The sequence below is a fragment of the Rhinichthys klamathensis genome, unplaced genomic scaffold (genome assembly GCF_029890125.1).
Source record: "Rhinichthys klamathensis goyatoka isolate OS25496 unplaced genomic scaffold, OSU_Roscu_1.1 h1tg000452l_1, whole genome shotgun sequence".
NCBI classification, from domain to species: domain Eukaryota; kingdom Metazoa; phylum Chordata; class Actinopteri; order Cypriniformes; family Leuciscidae; genus Rhinichthys; species Rhinichthys klamathensis.
In genome coordinates, this window is record NW_026606944.1 from 1,004,141 (window position 1) to 1,023,742 (window position 19,602).

Sequence of the window (19,602 nt, forward strand, 5' to 3'; positions counted from 1 at the left end):
ACAGGGATGACATGGTGTGACTTTTTGACTTCACTTTGATGGAAATGGGAGTTAGTAAAAACGAAGTATGAAGTAGACTCACTAGCTTTAAGTCAGACGTTTTTTTATAAGTGAGGTTTGAAGGTTTTAAGTTTGAAATAGTGTAATAGTGCAAAGAAACAACTTGCATCACAATATATGTAATTGTGATTGCCAAAACATTTGGTAACTAAACATAATTTTATGAAGTTTAGTGACAACATGTTACAATGTTTATGGTACAATGACTGGAAGGCTTCTGTTTGTATTATTGCTTAACACAATTTCAATTCAGTTCCTGGGATTTGATTTTAATTGTAAGCCCATGTCCACCTCTATTGCATTACCATCCTTACCACTGTACTAAATAAATCTATGCTAACTTGAAGCTATCCTAACTGTACTATGCTACTAACTAGGCTACACAAAATAATCTAAATAACTATATAAATGCTATGCTAAAATACTCTATTCTGATCGTTTTCAATACTCGTAATTCCAACTCTTGACTCACAGTGGTTTTGACGAAACAAGATGGTGTTTATACTGCCAAGGGCGTGGTGAGCTGGAACCTGCTTACGTCAGCTAACCCCGCTACGTCACGAAGCACCGCAAACATCCAATAGGAAAATTCAACTGCAGTAGCCACCGTCCAAACTGAAGAGGGCAGCACTCAGACGTTTGTTTTCCCATATATTGTAGAATTAAAACCCTTTATACCAAAATGTCAAAAAAGTTACTCGAATCAATGATCAGCACTAATAAAGCCCCATTCTTACAGATCATTAACTAAAAAAAGTTGGTTTAGGGTTTAGTTACCCTTTAAACACTGGTTCAGTGTTATTTTAACACTCTCTTAGTGTGAGACACGTACACGGAGAATTTTGCTCTGTAGGTTTTGAATGTTTGTTATGATGTTGTGCAATTTAATAACAAGATGGAAGTTACTTTAATATGTTGATTAAAACTACTTTCACAAAGATACATATTTTCTGGTGCCATTTTAATTTATCAAGCCGTTTAAAATGCATTCCACACAAACACACAGGGTCTCACATCTGCACGACCTGCTGTAAGTGTGATAACAAAATATTTTTTTTATCACACTGATCAAATTAAATGGTCTTCCTCCAGAGTGAATGTGTAATTTGAAACTGCTCTATTTTGTAACCTCTTGCCACACTGAACAACACTACAATTTCTTTCCAGAATGAGTTTTCAAATGATGTTCTAGGTCTCTTTGATTTGTAAAAAATCTTCTTACACTGAAGGCAGGTGAAAGGCTTCTCACTGGTGTGAATTTATTACAGGATTATTGAGGTGTTTCCTGTCTGATGACACATAAAACAGTTTCCTTTTGTGTGACTCCTCATGTGGTTAATAAGGGATATTTTACTATTTGAAACTCTTTCCACACTGATCACATGTGAACGGCTTCTCTCCGGTGTGAGTTCTCATGTGAACTTTAAGGTTTCCTTTTTAGCTGAAATGCATTCCACACAGTTTGCAGGTGTAAGCCTTCCCTTCAGTGTGAGTTCGCATGTGTGCATTAAGGGTTGCCTTACGTGAAAAACTATTTCCACATTGAGGTGAAAAACTATTTCCACATTGAGGTGAAAAACTATTTCCACATTGAGGACAAGTGTAAGGCTTCTCTCCAGTTTGAATGCTCATGTGGCGTGTAATGCTTCTTTTGTTTGAGTGAAAAACTTTCTACACAGTTTGCAGGTGTTAGGCTTCTCTCTAGTGTAAGATTTCATGTGAACTTTAAAGTTTCCTTTTCGACTGAAACTTATTCCACACTGTTGGCAGGTGTAATCTTCAGTGTGAGTTTGTATGTGTGCATTAAGGGCTGTCTTACGTAAAAAACTCTGTTCACATTGACGGCAACTGAAAGGCTTCTTTCCAGTGTGAGTTCCCATGTGGTATTTAAGGCTTCCCTTTTGAGCGAAACCCTTTCCACATTGAGGGCAGGTGAAAGGCTTCTCTCCAGTGTGAACTCTCATGTGGGCTTTAAGGTTTCCTTTTTGAGCGAAACCCTTTCCACACTGTTGGCAGGTGTAAGCCTTCTCTCCAGTGTGAGTTCTCATGTGAACTGCAAGATTTTCTTGTTGATCAAAACTATTTCCATACTGAAAGCAGGTGAAATTACTTGTAGTTGTTGTCTCTTCAGTCTTTGAGGAATTTAAAGATTTTTCTCCAGTTGCGAAATCATGATGATTGTCGTGTTGATTTTGTATTTCATTCAGTTCTTGACTCTCTTCTTTCAGCGCCATCAGGTCTATGGTGAAAAGTAACAAATACAAGTTAAACCCATGTTAATGACACAAAGCAACAGACATGAAAATATTGGCCTAAAATAGCATCCTTTTATTCATGTTCAGTTTTGCAGAGTAACCGTTTTGTTTTCAGTTTCTGTTCTCATCAGAGGCAACATAGACGACAACCTTCTCTTGGGCCTCGTTTACACTGCCAGTGAAATGTGACCCAATTCCGATTTTTTACTCATATGCGACACAGATCGGATGTGTTCTATGACAGTGTAAACAGGAAAAAAACGCATGCATTCGGATATTTCGAGATCGGTTTCAGGCCTCGTTCATATGTGGAAATAAATCAGATGTAAATCGGATATGTGCCAATGCGACTGTCATGTAAACAGCCAGATCGGATTTTCCGAGGCATTAGGCTGCGTCTCCGCGGTTTAATGACGAGAGAAACCCCGACGCGCATCTGCGGATGGACGGATGGCCCGATGAAACATTGTGTCGGCGTAGGAGAGGAATGTGGACACACGTTGACACAACATATCAAAGGTTGGCTTGCTCATCCTAAAATTTCGGACCCACTGCTCCTCGTTAAAGCCCGCCACGATCTCATGAAAGTGCGTTTATTGCACGATTTTTTTTTTACGTGGCATTTACGCCAAAAATATAGCTTTATGGCGTTTAATACGCACGTTTACAGTGCGTATCATATGCAAGCAAAAACTATTTTTGGCGTAGGCTATAAATGGCATGAGAAATAAAATTTGTGCTATAGATAGGCTACTCACTTTTATGAGATCATATTGTATGTTCCCACCTGTCCTGAGATCTCGCTGCGCGTTCCTCCATCTGAGCAAGAAGACCCCTTTAAACATGCGCGATGTTTCAGTCAAGTGTAAACACATGACTCGGATATGGGTCACAATTTAAAGAACGTGTAAACGGACGGTAAAAAAAATCGGATATAGGCAACAAATCAGAATTGGGCATCAAGACCTGCAGTGTAAACGAGGCCTTGGATAACTTGAGAAATATGTTTGCATTTGTGGACAAATGTATATTTGTATATATGACACCTGTATATTTTAAGTAGAGATGCACCGATTGATCGGCTGGTGACTGGAATTGGCCGATTTTCACGTGATCGGCGACCACCCGGTCAGTCTGACATATTCCAATTTTATGCCGGTCAAATGCACTCGGGCGCCGCATGATTAACATCGCGCAACATCAGCATCACGTGCACACGGAACGCATATGTAGGCCTGCGTGCGTATTTTTTTCGGTGTGCTTGTTAATCAATGAGTACATTCACATCGGGAGCAATGCATGAGCGTCGCAGTATACATTGAACACACTGAACAGGATAATATGAGTGAACCGCTCAGGGAGCAGCCAAAAAAAATAAAATAATTCTCAGCAATCAGATCAGAGAGTGAATATTTATAATGAGCTTTATTCATCCTCTGAATCCCTGGGACTGTACCTATTGGCGGCAAAGATGGAGCAATGGTGTGAGCAGTATCCTGTAAATTCTCTGGTGCTGTAAAATCCACCAAGGACTCCTTTCTTTCCATCCCCGAAATACCCTACCGGCATTTCTTTATAAAAGTACCCACAAAACAAGCAATTATTCAACTCATATGACCAGCAGTGAAGCGGGGGTTTCGGCGCAGAGTGTATTTTTCCTGCGCTGCTCACGCTCAATTAAAGTGAAAGCACACTTTTGATGGACAAAATAAATATGGATTCACACAAAAAGTGCCCAAAATGCACAGAATGTACACGTCTACTGTGTTTTAACAAGAACTGGAGTAGGCTAAGTCAGAAAAGAAAATGAAGACTCAAAAATATTTATAGAAAATTTACCCATTTAAACATGTTTTTATTATTCGGTTTGGGTAAAAGGATATGGTGTTTTATAAAAAATATATATATATAGAAAATACATATTTGTGTTTGCTGTAAAGTGGTTAGAAAAAAATGAAATTGGAATCGGCTAAAATCGGTATTGGCAGGTCAAACTCAATGAAAAATCGGAATCGGCCTAGAAATTTGTAATCAGTGCATCTCTAATTTTAAGTTATTTATCTGACTATTACCACTTGTATTCAAAGAAATAAAATAATGGCTAAATAAGTCATTGGACAACATTACTTACATATAAAAATAATCAAAATGCATGTGCCATAAATTGTTTTAATGAAACACAGACAATAATGAAATGATTTAATTAAACCATATTGTTGATGAAAATAATACGAGACTAATTAAAGTGCTAGTTATTATTAATAATGCAATATGACATCATGACTTTGCGTAAACATAAAATGCGTATAGATAACACGCCACTTGACTTGAAAGTGGCGTGTTATCTATACGCATTTTGAGCTATCTGCTATCTGAAATTAACCGTCATCTTTTGCGTGTATGTCTACGCCGTTAAATGTCCGAGTGATTCCGCGTGTATGTACACGCCGTTAAATGTACGAGCGAAACGAATCAAAATGTATATTTACATCTGTGGAGCAATATTTTTTTTCCTAGGATGGTAGGGGAAGACTCATAAATGACGGGTAGGTTTAGGGATGGGGTTGGGGTAGGTCATATATTTATATATACAGTAATGTAACGTTAAGTCACAACGTTGATAAACACGCTGAAAAGCGATTATGTGTGTTGATAGCACGCCAAAAATGGAAATACGAATTGGCGTGTCATACATACACCAATTCATGAGATCAGTCTGAATAATGCATCAATGTTTTAGAAAATGAAACATCTAAAATGAATATAAGCTACTGTTTCAAATAACAGCACTGATCATCATGCGCTGAAGCTGGAGAGCTTCTTGAACTATGACCGTTTACACCTGGTATTGAAGGGGTCCTATTATGCCCTTTTAGGAAGCCTTGATTTTGTTTTTGGGCTGTACTAGATTATGTTTAAATGCTTGATTGTTCAAAAAATGTTCACATGTTTTCCATTATTACATCTCATCTCTCCCCAGTCTGTCTCAAATGCGTTGGTTTCAACTAAGCTCCTCCTGTCGAAATATGAAATGTGCTTTGATTGGTTAGCTGGCCCAGTGTGTTGTGATTGGCAGCGTTTAGTGCATTTTCAGGAAATGTCCTGTCCCTCCGTAACCGTGAGCTCTACTAAGATGTAAATATTAAGGATGACGTCAATATAAAGATAATTCGAGCCCGATTCAGACCCTGACACTGTTAACAAACAAGAGGATCGTGCATAACGGATTTCATGCACAGACTTTGCAAGAACCTAATTTCTTTATAAATTATAGATACGATGAGATCCACCATTTAATTGTGATATTTGTCCGATTACAGTTTGTATTACCTTAGTTTTCAATCGCAAAACCATGGTTAACTTTCCTAAGGAGCGTTGAACCGTCTTACAAAAATGAGAGCTTACAAAAGCTACAGAAAAAAAGCTGTTCTCCATAAAATGTGCAGCGCACAGATAAACATTGGGGTTATTATGTTCAGAAACAGATGTCAATAAATGTTCACCACTCCAAGTTCGTCAGCCTGCGGAAGGTCAAACAAATGAGTTTTGGAAACGGGGTGGAAAAAACAGCATCTCTTCAACATAGCAACAACACTGTCTTCTCTAATGCAGCTCAACCAGTCCTCCACCTTTTTTTGCATTTTCCGTGGTTGGGAATTATTTAAATGAGTAACATTACGACTTCATAAAGCCCGGAAAAATCGCGTTGTAGTCCAATAATCGCGCGTCATCATAATCACGTGACTGAAACCCAGCTATTGTTCGTTGCATTCAATCGTTCATACAGAACATTGGCAACTTATTCCCTGTAAATAATAGAGCTAATCCCGAGATTCCCTACAATGATTCCCGGGCATGCGCGTGGAACTGCTCATTTTAGTTCACGCGATCGTTTCTCAGCAGGTTTAATGGATTATTTCCAAAAAGGTAAATATAGTTTCAGTGCGAACTTAAACTACAATTGTATCCACCTTATTCCTGACGAGCTTACTGCGTTCAATTATGGGTGGCACTTCCGGTTTTGGGAACTTCCATTCAAAAAGGCTAAAACAAATCATTTCAAATCATAAGGTTTGCCTACAAATAAAGCTGATCCGTCAGTTTGACTGGATGAGATGTCAATTTTCCCTCATGATTTATTTTCAGACATCATGAGAATAACGTTAAACGTGACATGTTATAACAAGAATTTCTAGGGCAAGAGCTCTTTTCAGTCTCTTTCTTTTCCTCATGATGATTTTCTTTTTTTCCTTTCCAATCCGCTGTAAAAGTATAAAAAAAGGACAACATATGCGGCACATTTGTGGTCTGTTCTTCCGAAATTAATATTTAATTCCCGATAATAATAATATTTTATTTCATTTCCCGATATTTCATTAATAATTCACTGGAGAATGCACGAAGAATCTCTCGTTATTCTCCTCAAATCCTCACGTCTCTTTCCAGGTTTGTTTTCACAGGTAAATGCAATTTATAATCTGTCAAAATGACGGAAATCACTTTGATATACAGGTCCTTCTCAAAAAATGAGCATATTGTGATAAAGTTAATTATTTTCCATAATGTAATGATAAAAATTAAACTTTCATATATTTTAGATTCATTGCACACCAACTGAAATATTTCAGGTCTTTTATTGTTTTAATACTGATGATTTTGGCATACAGCTCATGAAAACCCAAAATTCCTGTCTCAAAAAATTAGCATATCATGAAAAGGGTCTCTAAACGAGCTATTAACCTAATCATCTGAATCAACTAATTAACTCTAAACACCTGCAAAAGATTCCTGAGGCTTTTAAAAACTCCCAGCCTGTTTCATTACTCAAAACCGCAATCATGGGTAAGACTGCCGACCTGACTGCTGTCCAGAAGGCCATCATTGACACCCTCAAGCAAGAGGGTAAGACACAGAAAGAAATTTCTGAACAAATCGGCTGTTCCCAGAGTGCTGTATCAAGGCACCTCAGTGGGAAGTCTGTGGGAAGGAAAAAGTGTGGCAAAAAACGCTGCACAACGAGAAGAGGTGACCGGACCCTGAGGAAGATTGTGGAGAAGGACCGATTCCAGACCTTGGGGGACCTGCGGAAGCAGTGGACTGAGTCTGGAGTAGAAACATCCAGAGCCACCGTGCACAGGCGTGTGCAGGAAATGGGCTACAGGTGCCGCATTCCCCAGGTCAAGCCACTTTTGAACCAGAAACAGCGGCAGAAGCGCCTGACCTGGGCTACAGAGAAGCAGCACTGGACTGTTGCTCAAATTTTGCATGTCACTCGGAAATCAAGGTGCCAGAGTCTGGAGGAAGACTGGGGAGAAGGAAATGCCAAAATGCCTGAAGTCCAGTGTCAAGTACCCACAGTCAGTGATGGTCTGGGGTGCCATGTCAGCTGCTGGTGTTGGTGCACTGTGTTTTATCAAGGGCAGGGTCAATGCAGCTAGCTATCAGGAGATTTTGGAGCACTTCATGCTTCCATCTGCTGAAAAGCTTTATGGAGATGAAGATTTCATTTTTCAGCACGACCTGGCAAACCACTGGTAAATGGTTTACTGACCATGGTATTACTGTGCTCAATTGGCCTGCCAACTCTCCTGACCTGAACCCCATAGAGAATCTGTGGGATATTGTGAAGAGAAAGTTGAGAGACGCAAGACCCAACACTCTGGATGAGCTTAAAGGGATAGTTCGGCCAAAAATGATATTTAAACCATCCATTACTCACCCTCAAGCCGTTCGAGATGCATATGTCAATCTTGTTTCAGACGAACACATTTTCAGTTATTTTAGAAAATGTCTTAGACCCTTCAGTGGATATAATGTGAAGCAATGGGGTCCACCTCCTTCAAGTCCCAAAATGTGCATATATCCTTCACAGAAGTGATCCATCCGGCTCCAGGGGGATAAACGAAGGCCTTCTGAGGGTAATCCGTGCGGTTTTGTCGTAAAAATATACATATTTAAAACTTTATAAATGAAAATATCTGACTTCCGGCAACGATCGACGCGCGTCCACCGGTGTACAAATATAGCCTACCTACTGGCAAAATAATGTAATTTTTTTTTTAATGTTTTGGTTGAAAGGTGTGCCTGTGCTGGTAACATTTTTGTCATTGGTTGTTGCGTTAAATCTTACCCAGATACAATAGTGCTATTTTCTGATTGGCTATTGTGTTGCTCGACGAACAACACCAGAGGAAACGCGCTTGATTCATGCCGGTTCCACAGTGAGAGCGGCGCGGCCTGAGTTTTGGGCGCTGCGGCATATTAAATATATTACAAATAGTTTTTCAGCGTGAGAAATACAATGTGTGGCGGGAGAGCGTGACAAAAGACCGAAATGAGTGACTGTCACACTCAATGCGTGACACTTGAGAGCCCTGATTTCTGATTATGACCACAGTTGAAAATGGTTGTGCGAAAAGTGTGGAAATCATTATGGAGCATATGTTTTCAGACGGAATTTTTTTGTAACATTATACATGTCTTTGCTGTCATTTGTGATCAATTTAGGGCATCCTTGACCTTGCCTGTGATAAAAGTATTATTATTATTTTTTATCATAGTGATTCCAAACTTTTGTCATGTCATGTTTTAACATCGATCCAACAAAGTTGGATTTTTTTTGGAAGTCATTCTGAGCAAACATGAGTAGTTTCATAAACATTGTATTCATATATTCATATAATTGTATATGAGCTAGTCTCAGGATCACAGTTCAGCTGTGAGAATGAAAATCAAGTTAGTTCTGGCGGGTCATGTTAGTCAAGATGGCATCAGCTGACCCTTTCACAGCTTCTCCAGTGTTATCAACAGCTATGGCGAATTACCCTCCTCCTCTCGCCCGTCAGATCTGGTCTGCTGATTCCCCTTTCAATCAGACTAATTTCTCGAAATTTTGTTCTACATTAAAATATGGACATTAATAATATCTGCAATACATTTATGTTCTGTTTATCGCTGCTCTCCCTGCTCTTATCTATGCTAGACTGGCAGGGTGCAAACTGTATGCTAATTGTCAATCGTATTCGACGATAGTGGTCCTGACAGAACCAACCTGTTTGTTCCTCTGTATCTTCTTGTTTCACTCCGAAAGCTTCTTCAATCTTCATGTCTTCATTCTCCTCTTTCATAAACACCATATTTGTTTGTTCCTCAGTTTCTTCATGTTTCACTCTAAATGTTTCTTTAATCTTCATGTCTTCATTCTCCACTTTAATAGCCGCCATCTTTATAATAGTGTGACGTGGATCTCAGTCGCTTCACCAGGAGTTTTTCTGTGTGTTTGTCCTGTTGAAGATGAGAATAATGAACAGAAAGAAAAATAAATCCACACTAAATCTCTGTCTCAATCAGAGAGAGAGAGAGAGAGAGAGAGAGAGAGAGAGAGAGAGAGAGAGAGAGAGAGAGAGAGAGAGAGAGAGAGAGAGAGAGATATTCCCTAAATACCTTCTCAAAGAAATTCAAAAAATATATTCATTTTTGTAAACAGCACCCAGAGACTATAGTGCATTTATTTTGGCTTTGTCATTATTACTCTAAATTATGGTGGAAAGACTTTTGTTTTTGAAAACATTGATAATGATTTTTAGGAAAATGTTTTGTTTGGAATTGCCAATTGGTAAAAGAGCAATTACACAAAAACAAAATATGCTAACTTAATTTGTACTAAACGAAGTACTTAAGTGCAACATTACTTTGGGTCTATCTCTGACTCGTGTAAGCAGAAGGCTTTAAAAGCAATACCTCTGTCTTATCTTTTTTCCTTTCGTTTATTTGTTCTACATTGTGACTGTTTCCAACTTTGTTTATAAAGTTCTCAATAAAAAAATATACAAAAAAAATTATATTGGCCTTATTTGTTTTTATGAGAAACTGATACAGGGAGCGAAATGAGACCACTTCTGTTACTAATGTGTTGTTGCACTTTTCTGAAATTAAAAATAACATTTATTAATGTTAATGAATCATTACAACGGTATATCAATAATAACAATTCATTTAACATCGCTTATAAAAACTATAACATAAACTGATCAGTTTCAATGATTTAAATGCTTAAAAACACAAACCTTTCTCCAGCAGAATCACAACAGACGCAGGAGCGCGAGTCTATGACGTCACATCGCCACGCCAAAATAAAAGTCCTGTTCACGTTGCTGTCTATAATATATCTTCTTCTAATGGAGTTTTATGGCGGTTGGCAAACCAACTTTCAGTGCATTACTGCCATCAACTGGACTGGAGTGTGAAGCACTAATAAGCATGTAGAAATTAACAACTTAAACAAAAGTATGAAAGAAAAAAAATATATAATAATTTTAACCCAATTACTTTAAATTCTCCAGTCTATTCCTATTGCTTTAACATATTTCATAATATCACTATATATTTTATCTTGTTCTGCATGTACTTTCAAAATGCTTTCCATATTAAATGATTCAACACCCAAGTTTCTTACTTCCTTCATATTTTATACATTTTATTAAAACATGTTCAATTGTTTCTGCCTGATCACACTATTTTGAACAAAGAATGATTTAGTCTAGTGTGCCCTATTCGGATGCGAGAAATAATTGCATCTTCTTTTCTATTCCTAAAAACTCTTCTTCCATTTCCTCCTTGTTTCTGTATAATATACATATGTCTTCCCTTGTTATCACTGTTCCATACTTCTTGCCATTTGTTGTTTATTAATTCTTTAATTTTTCCTTTAACCTCTCTTTCGCTCAGTCACTTGAATATTTATCTGTGTTTTACAGCTTGCTTAGCTAGTTTATCAACCACTTCATTAGCCTCCACTCCCACAAGAACACTGTCAAGCTTACTTTACTTATTCTTAACAAACTTGTGAGAATATCATATATAATATCTTGCCTTGCTGATTTATTTCCACTTTCGAGGCTTTTGATTGCTGAATAAGAATGAGAACATATTACTACCAATCTTGGTTTTACATCCTCCCATCATGGCCACTAATTCAGCTGCAAACACAGATTCATGGTCAGTTGTTCTGTTCTTAATACTTGTTTAAACTTCAGAAGATATACAGCAGCTGCTGTTCTTCCAGAGATAGGATCCTTAGAACCATCAGTATATATAAGCAACCATGACGAATAGTCTGATCTAAACACTGCTGTGCAATAATGTTCTTTCGGGTATCTCTCTCATTCTTGATTAGGGGCCAAGCCCCGAAGGGACTGAGGCACCTATTGTATCTGTTAGTTTTCTTATTATTATTCCGTAAATGGAAGTCTATGGCAGCCCTATGAACCGTACATAGGAAAATGATGAAATTTGGCACACTTATAGATATGGTTATGAAAAGTAATTGAGCCAAATTTTGAGTCTCTAGAACCAACTCTATAGCGCCACCACCAGTTCAAAAATTCAACATTAAAATGGTTATAACTTTTGAACCCTTTGATCTAGAGACATGAAACTTAGTACACCTGATTCCTCTCATCATGCTGATCACAACCAATACCTTACATTAAGACCCCGCCCATTACAGTAGTGGCCATTTTGAAATGTACAGTATTCAGTTATTTCGCTACTCCTCCTTCAAATTTTGTCCAATTTTCTCCAAACATGCACTCAAATGATCTTCAGACTGAGCCGCATAAAAGTACTGTTCCCGATTTTTTTGTTATACTGGAAAAAAAAGTTATAATGTCGCAAACTTAACGAGGTCCACCCAAAATTGGCTAAGAGGCTGTATCTCGGCCAAAGTTTGATCAATCGATACGAAAGTTGGTACACTTCATCGGAAGCATGATCTGAGGGTCCATGCCAAAGATGGGAACAGCGCCACCTACGGGTCATGAGATATGCAAAATTGCTATTTTAGCCAATAACTTTTGAACACTTTGTCAGAAAATCATAATTGTGGTATCTATGGATTCCTTGCATCATGCCGAATCCGTGGATATCGATTTTGCCATGATGGGATGTACCCCGTGTCCGCCATTTTGAATTTTGTCATAATTTGCAATATCTTTTAAACTATTTGAAATTTCTTCACCATTAGCATGGCCCGGAGGTACCTGAGAAGTTTGATCACAGCGCCACCTAGTGTTCCAGAGATATCATTGTTTTTTGAAAAAACGCTTATAACTTTTGCTAACATTGCTTGAAATTTGATTTCTTTATGTCAATAAATTCCTTGGGTTACGCCGATTTCAACGATATCTCATATGTCATTTTTCAACAATGTGACTGGCCGCCATATTGGAGCGAATGTAAAACAGTTTTTTCGCTACTCCTCCTTCAAATTTTGTCCAAAATTGTCCAAACTTTGCTCAAATGATCTTCGGACCGAGCCGCACAGAAGTACTGTTCCCGATTTTTTTCCTATATTGGAAAAAAAAAGTTATGATGTCGTAAATTTAACAAGTTTGACCCAACATTGGTTCAGAGGCTGTAACTTGTGAACAGTTTGTCACAAAATCATAAAATTGGTGTCTATCGATTCCTTGCATCATGTCGAATCCGAGGATATCTATTTTGCCAGGATTGGATGTACCACGTCATGAGCTAAATTAGCATTAAGCTAGCTTAGCATGCTAATCTGGTTAACATGTCATGGAACTTTTTTGTGAACTCATTCTCACACTGAACTCTCTCCTCTGCTGTTCTGAAATTCACGTCCTCTGAGTGGCGCAATCAGCTAAACCATGCATCTCGAATCCCGAACCATTCTGGTCGTGGGTTTGAGTCCTATGTGGGACAACTTTAAAATTGTGTATAATGTTGTCATTTCAATTCCTTCCGGCTCTGCTCTGCTGTTGGTGCTTAAATGCTCGCTGTCGTTCATTTACATGTATATTCAATTTGTGCTGTTTTTGTTCTTGCGGCTCGGCGCTGCTATCGGTGCTTAAATGCTTGATGCGCTGCTGTACTTGCTGTGCTTGCAGTACTTGCTGTGTTTGCAGTTCTTGTTCTGCTTGCGGTGCCAAGCCTTTGAACTTTGCTGTACTTATTCTAATTGCGGTGCCTTGCAGGACTTGGGCCCGTGTTGCTGCTTGCAGCTATATTTTTCATTTGAATTTGTAAGTCAATTATTGGCATTGTAAATATCCACGGTGGTATAATAAATAATATAACAGTTGGACTAACGTCACAGTCTGCAATACCAGCTTCTTCTGCTTCGGTGTCCCAAGCTTTTAATGTTTTTGTTCCCATGTTCCCAAAAGCCCTATTCACACGTTGCTGTCTATAATAAAACAAGTGTCAGGTATGCATATTTAAATTACATAAATGCATATTTAAATACATGCTGAAAAATGTGTATCACATCTAATATGTGAGATTCTTTGTACAAAAGCACGGCAGTGATGTTTAAGTGCAGAAATCGTTTTTAATTTTTTTTTTATTCAAACAGGCCATTATTCTTTATTTTTGTTTAATGCATTTTTCTCAAAAGAGCCATATCAAAACATAATATTTTACTACTATACAATAAATAAGGTAGTCAATAAAACTAAAACAATAACACTACATAGCAAATGATCTTTATAGACAAAACAATCTGGCTTTTAGAAATGATTATTTATAATAATAATTGTGTATGATTCATATAGTATGTGGTCTACCCATAATCAATTACACCTGTACAATATTAGTTTATAAATTATTATTAAAGCTGCTGTAGGTAACTTTTGAAAAAATGTATTTGCTAAAAGTGTCATTATGTCCTGACAGTAGAATATGAGACAGATAATCTGTGTAAAAATCAAGCTCCTCTGGCTCCTCCCAGTGGTCCTATTGCCATTTGCAAGAAATACACGTTCCCGGTCAGAAACAATCAATCAGAGCCAGGAGGAATGTCTTAGCAGTGCCAATCACGCTCGTGTACGCGCTGATCACACCCCTCTCTTGCACAGCGCGAGCGCCGGAGCGCGTACCGTCATTCAAACTCAAGATTGCCGGCGTGCTGCAGCTGTGCTTATGACGGAGAAACAACTTAAACGGCCAATTCTCGAGTGACACCTGCTCATAAAACAAAGAGGTAAAAGGAAAAAGACTGATGACGATAAACAAGCGAAAAAGAAAGAATTACACAGAGCCCATTGACTCGGTGTCAAAACTCTAGCCGCATAACATGTAGATAAAATGTCACGCACTCTGCTAAGCAACAATTGAAACCTGCTAATTCACTGACTTGTCATGTTGCTGAAATAATGTACTAGCACACCTTATCTAGCATTATATATCGCTAGAATAATTACTTACATACTGTAACGTTAGTTACCATTATATTACCATTATCTTACTAGCTATTTATAACTTATAGAAAGAGTGCAACGTTATAAAGTTACATGTGGGCTATTGCAAAATACATAATGATTTGAGGACCAAGTTTGTAGTCAAAGTATGGGCAGGCCATAGTCAATGTAAAGCATATTATTGACATTTAGTCCCTATTAGTGAATGTGCCATATAACTTTTTATCCGCCGTTATGGGTGGCCCTGTTTACTAGCCTGCGCGTTCACGACAGGCTCCGCTGTGGAGGACGAGCTGTGGAGGGAGGGCTGTAGCGCAGCAGAGAGCAAGGGGGTGGGACCTGTAAGTTGTGCTTGTTCAAATTTTCAGGCTAAGTCAACGTTTTCTCAAAACTCCCTACTGCAGCTTTAAGCACTTAGTTTAAAAGAATATAAATATGCAAAGGTGATATAAATAATCTTTAGAATCAATAGACCATGTTCGTTCAACTACCATCATAGTCCCAGATACTAAAAGAGTTCAGAATCATCAGCAAAACAACTGTACATTTCAGACAGGTGTTGACTTTCTAGGCAAAACGTAGAAGTCTTTATTCCACATACATGGTACACACACACACACACACTCCTCTTACAGTGAAGCAAACACTTTTTATTCTTCATCTTAAGGGGATTCTCCATCTACATTAGGGGACAAAAGCGAAGTGAACGCTGCGAGCGAGTGACAGTGCGCGAGAGAGACGTCGGTGAGTGCCTTGGCTAACTGTATAGGAGACATTACAGGGATCACAAGCTATGTTTCCATCCACTTGTCAATCGAATCATCTGAAGTTCGGTAAAAAAACTCATGCGAATTAAGCTGGTGAAAGTGTGTTTCCATCCAACGGCTTTAAAGCGAATAAAAACCTGTGCGTAATGACGTCACATGCTGTTTTGCGATCAAATTGGTATATCGAATTGATTTGAGACATTTTAAGGTGTTTCCATTCATTTTCGCGCTGAATCGCACAACATTCAAGCAAACATTTGCGAACAAAGTTTTGCTAGACAAAATGGATGGCGCATCTGCCAACAAATGATCAATATTGCAAGTTGTAGCCTAGTGCTTAAGTGCCAGCTGATAGCGACATATGTAAGGGATGATGTATAGCGAGGCGGTTGTTAGCCTGAAGGGGGTTGTCTACATCCCGCTTATTACATGGCTAACGTTACCTACCAAATAAATAAATAATTTGATACAAAATATTGATTTAAAAAGGAGTTTATTGATTTAAAAACGATTGTACTCCTTCCGCTAAAGAAAATAGTCCGTTCCGTCTCTGAACTGCGTCCATGGCAACGCTGTTTTTCATGGCAACGGTGTGTTATACTTAGCAGCTGTCTGTTTTCAAGAAATAACACACCGCATTCTACATTAGAATTCAACCAAGCCATGTAATAACAAGCTATAATAAGAAAACAACGACGCTATCAACACTGCTATGATGATGCAGATGCACGTAAATGCCTGTGGTGTGGGAACGACAGCGCTCCAAACAGTTCTGGGAGATCGTGGTTCAGAGACACCTCATGGAAACCCTTTGGTTGAAGCATTTTTGTGCTTTGTCCACTTACATCTGTCTTTGTTGACACCGGCCATGTGTGCGCAAAGCCGCAAACAGAGCGGAAATACTGGGCGGAAATGAACAAACTTCTTCTTCTATGTTTTGTGGCGTGTTGCAACCATAAAAGGACCTAAAACTTAATCGCAATTCATTATTTATTCGGCAAATAACGTTTCCATCAGCGTTTATCGCATAAGCCGTATATCGATCAAGATAAAATCCGATGAGACCGAACGTATTTCATTTGAGTCGATATTCATGAAATTCAAGCGAATTTTACTGTTTCCATAAGGCATTTTTCATTCGATATCACTTAATTCGGATAAAAACGTGTCGATGGAAACATAGCTACAGAGCCAGCTTGGCAGAGAGACTTGATGACAGCAGAGCTTTATTATTATTAGTAGAAAACATATCTGAGAAAGCGCAAGACTCACAATGTCCATGAAGTCATTCTGCCCATCGAAGAGGATTGATGTCAAATGTATGGATGAGCAATAGATTCTGCTAGGCCAAGGAGGGAGTTTCTCACTCTGCTTATTCAACTCACATTTATTTGTATAGCGCTTTTCACAATACACATCATTTCAAAGCAGCTTTATCTTTTTAGCTGTAATGTTTTTAGAGGTAACTTTCTAAGTTATGTATTTCAGAAATGAACATGCTCAAAATCACAGTTAGCTAACAATGTATTAAATTAAACAATGTAATAATTTGAGGCAGAAACAACAAGCTCATTGAAAGGATATATAGAAAAAAATTAAAAACTAAAATAAAAGTCTTGGGGGCCATTTCAGAAAGGAGGTTAAATGAAAACTCTGAGTATGTTAACCCTGAAACTAACCCTACAGTTAGTCCAAAATGCAGCCGCTAGAGTTCTTACTAGATCAAGAAAATATGATCATATAACACTGATTCTATCATCACTTCATTGGTTACCTATAAAGTTCCGTATTAATTACAAGGTATTGCTTTTGACTTATAAAGCTCTAAATGGTTTAGCTCCAGTCTATTTAACGGATCTTCTATCGCCCTATAATCCATCGCGCTCTTTAAGATCACTAAATTCGAGGCTTCTGGTCATTCCTAGGATATCCAGATCCACCAAAGGAGGGAGAGCATTTTCACATTTAGCTCCGAAGCTCTGGAATAGCCTTCCTGATATCATTCGTTGCTCAGACTCGTTCTCCCAGTTTAAAACTAGACTAAAGACGCATCTATTTAGCCAGGCATTCATATCAATTTTTTATCTTACAGTTACTGTAAATTCGGCCTCTACTTCATAAACGCCAGAGGAGAACTGGCCCCGACTGAGCCTGGGTTCTCCCAAGGTTTTTTTTTCTCCATTGGGTCATCTGATGGAGTTTTAGGACACCGTCGGGTCACTTGATGGAGTTTTTCGGTTCCTTGCCACTGTTGCCTTTGGCTTGCTCAGTTGGGGATATTCAAATTAAATGACCCATCATACCACTGATCAGCTCTACCAAACTTGGATGTCTTTTTCCAGTAATAAACAAACACTGTTAAGTTGTTTTGATTGATACTGTGAAGCAGCTTTGATACAATCTGTATTGTGAAAAGCGCTATATAAATATATTTGACTTGACTTATTTGATTTGAAAAACTTTATCCAAAACTAGTCAACGAAATTTTGTCTTTTATTTCGTCTGTAACAGTGCGTATCTGTGCGTTCATTCATTCATTCTTACACACACACACACACACACACACACACACACACACACACACACACACACACACACACACACACAGAGAGAGAAACATGATTCACATTTAAACAGTATGCTATTTTTCCGTTTACAGACACTAACGTTATTCTATATCACAATTAGAACAAAGCACAAGCATAAAACACTTACACTTCTCAGCTGAATCGGTTGCTCCTCCTCGAAGTGAAAATAAACCAGCACTTCTGTGGTAAATGTCCCAGGATTATTCCTCATAGCCGCGCAAGACGAATCTTAAAGGAGAACTCCGGCACAAAATGAACCTTTGGTCTAATTACACATTGTTACCTAGTCAACCGTTATCTGAGATTTGTTTTCATGATTATCGAATGTAAATAGTTTTATCTCTAAAAACAGTTTAGCCTATAAAGCTAGTATAACGCTAGTATATTGGGCATGGGGTAATGACAAATAAAAATCGCTTGTTAATACCACTAACAAGGCTCAAAATAGCCCCACACTAACACGGTAGCATAATGAGGGTCCCTACCTTCAAACCGAAGCATTGAGAACTTTGTCAGTGTCCAGACAGTTTAATAAAAATATATTTTTTACATACAGTCAACTTCGCGTATACAGGCAGAAGCCATCTTTGAAAAAGAGTCTCTACCAGTTGATCTACGAACGCCGATGCTTCGGTTTGAAGGTAGGGACCCTCATTATGCTACCGTGCTAGTGTGGGGCTATTTTGAGCCTTGTTAGTGGTATTAACAAGCGATTTTTATTTGTCATTGATCTATGCCCAATATACTAGCGTTATACTAGCTTTATAGGCTAAACTGTTTTTAGAGATAAAACTATTTACATTCGATAATCATGAAAACAAATCTCAGATAACGGTTGACTAGGTAACAATGTGTAATTAGACCAAAGGTTCATTTTGCGCCGGAGTTCTCCTTTAATCTGACTAAAAATTATAGTGTGTTTACAGAGTTTACAGCATTTGCCTGGGGGCGTTTATCTATAGCATATGGCCTCAACACATTATCTTATGAATAGCGCGCTCTGCGAGTGGGTGTGAACAAATTAACGATAATGAGCTGAGACAGGAGAAACTGTACTTCTCTTTAGTTTCAGACTGATTACATTCCAGGAGAATATTTGTTTTAAATGTGAATTGTTTTATTTAAAAGCAGAAATTTAAAGCGTTCTTTAGACGTATGTTTCATGTTTGTGTGATAAGTATTAGCGGAGTTTCCGTTCATTTTCCAGACATGTTTCAGAAAGATTTTTGTGGAGATCCAGTGAGCTGAAAGCTCACTTTATTTAAAAAAAAAACACAAGGTTTTGATGTTAATGTGAGTGTACACAAAAAAAGAAGACCCTCTATAGTTTATAATCATGTATTGATTTTATTTATATGACCATAAATGACGGAGTATTTTAAGTTTGTGTTGCTGCTATGTGAAAAAAAACCCCAGCAAAATGCGCCGGCGCGTTCTTGGTCCCCAGAGGGTTAATAATAAGAAGGGGCAAGAAACTATGAGCAAACACCGACTGTCAATGAGAAATGTAATTTATTATACAAAAAGGAAAAAGAAACTATCAAAATAAAGAATGCACAACAATATTGAGGCTGAAAGCCACCAACAAAATGTACAATTTTACAATAAGCAAAACAAAAGAATAATGAATAAGAAAAGGAAGAAAAAAACAGACTAAACCAAATCTACCCAAAAGAAAAGGGGACTCTAGTGACGCCAAAAGAAAGAAAGA

The 19,602-nt window shown here is 38.1% G+C and overlaps 2 protein-coding genes across 2 annotated transcripts in view; both read right to left on the reverse strand.

Annotated features, from left to right (window-relative positions):
- The window catches only part of LOC130071690 (gastrula zinc finger protein XlCGF8.2DB-like), a 152,008-nt gene that overhangs the window by 85,371 nt on the left and 47,035 nt on the right, over positions 1 to 19,602 (reverse strand). The window lies entirely within an intron of this gene.
- On the reverse strand, positions 1,638 to 10,448 carry LOC130071700 (gastrula zinc finger protein XlCGF49.1-like). Its single transcript, XM_056236560.1, has 3 exons — positions 10,382 to 10,448; positions 9,367 to 9,599; positions 1,638 to 2,299 (listed from the first exon to the last, which is right to left on the reverse strand). The coding sequence occupies exons 2-3, from the start codon at positions 9,536 to 9,538 to the stop codon at positions 1,689 to 1,691; spliced, it is 783 nt and encodes a 260-aa protein (XP_056092535.1). The 5' UTR covers positions 9,539 to 9,599; positions 10,382 to 10,448; the 3' UTR covers positions 1,638 to 1,688.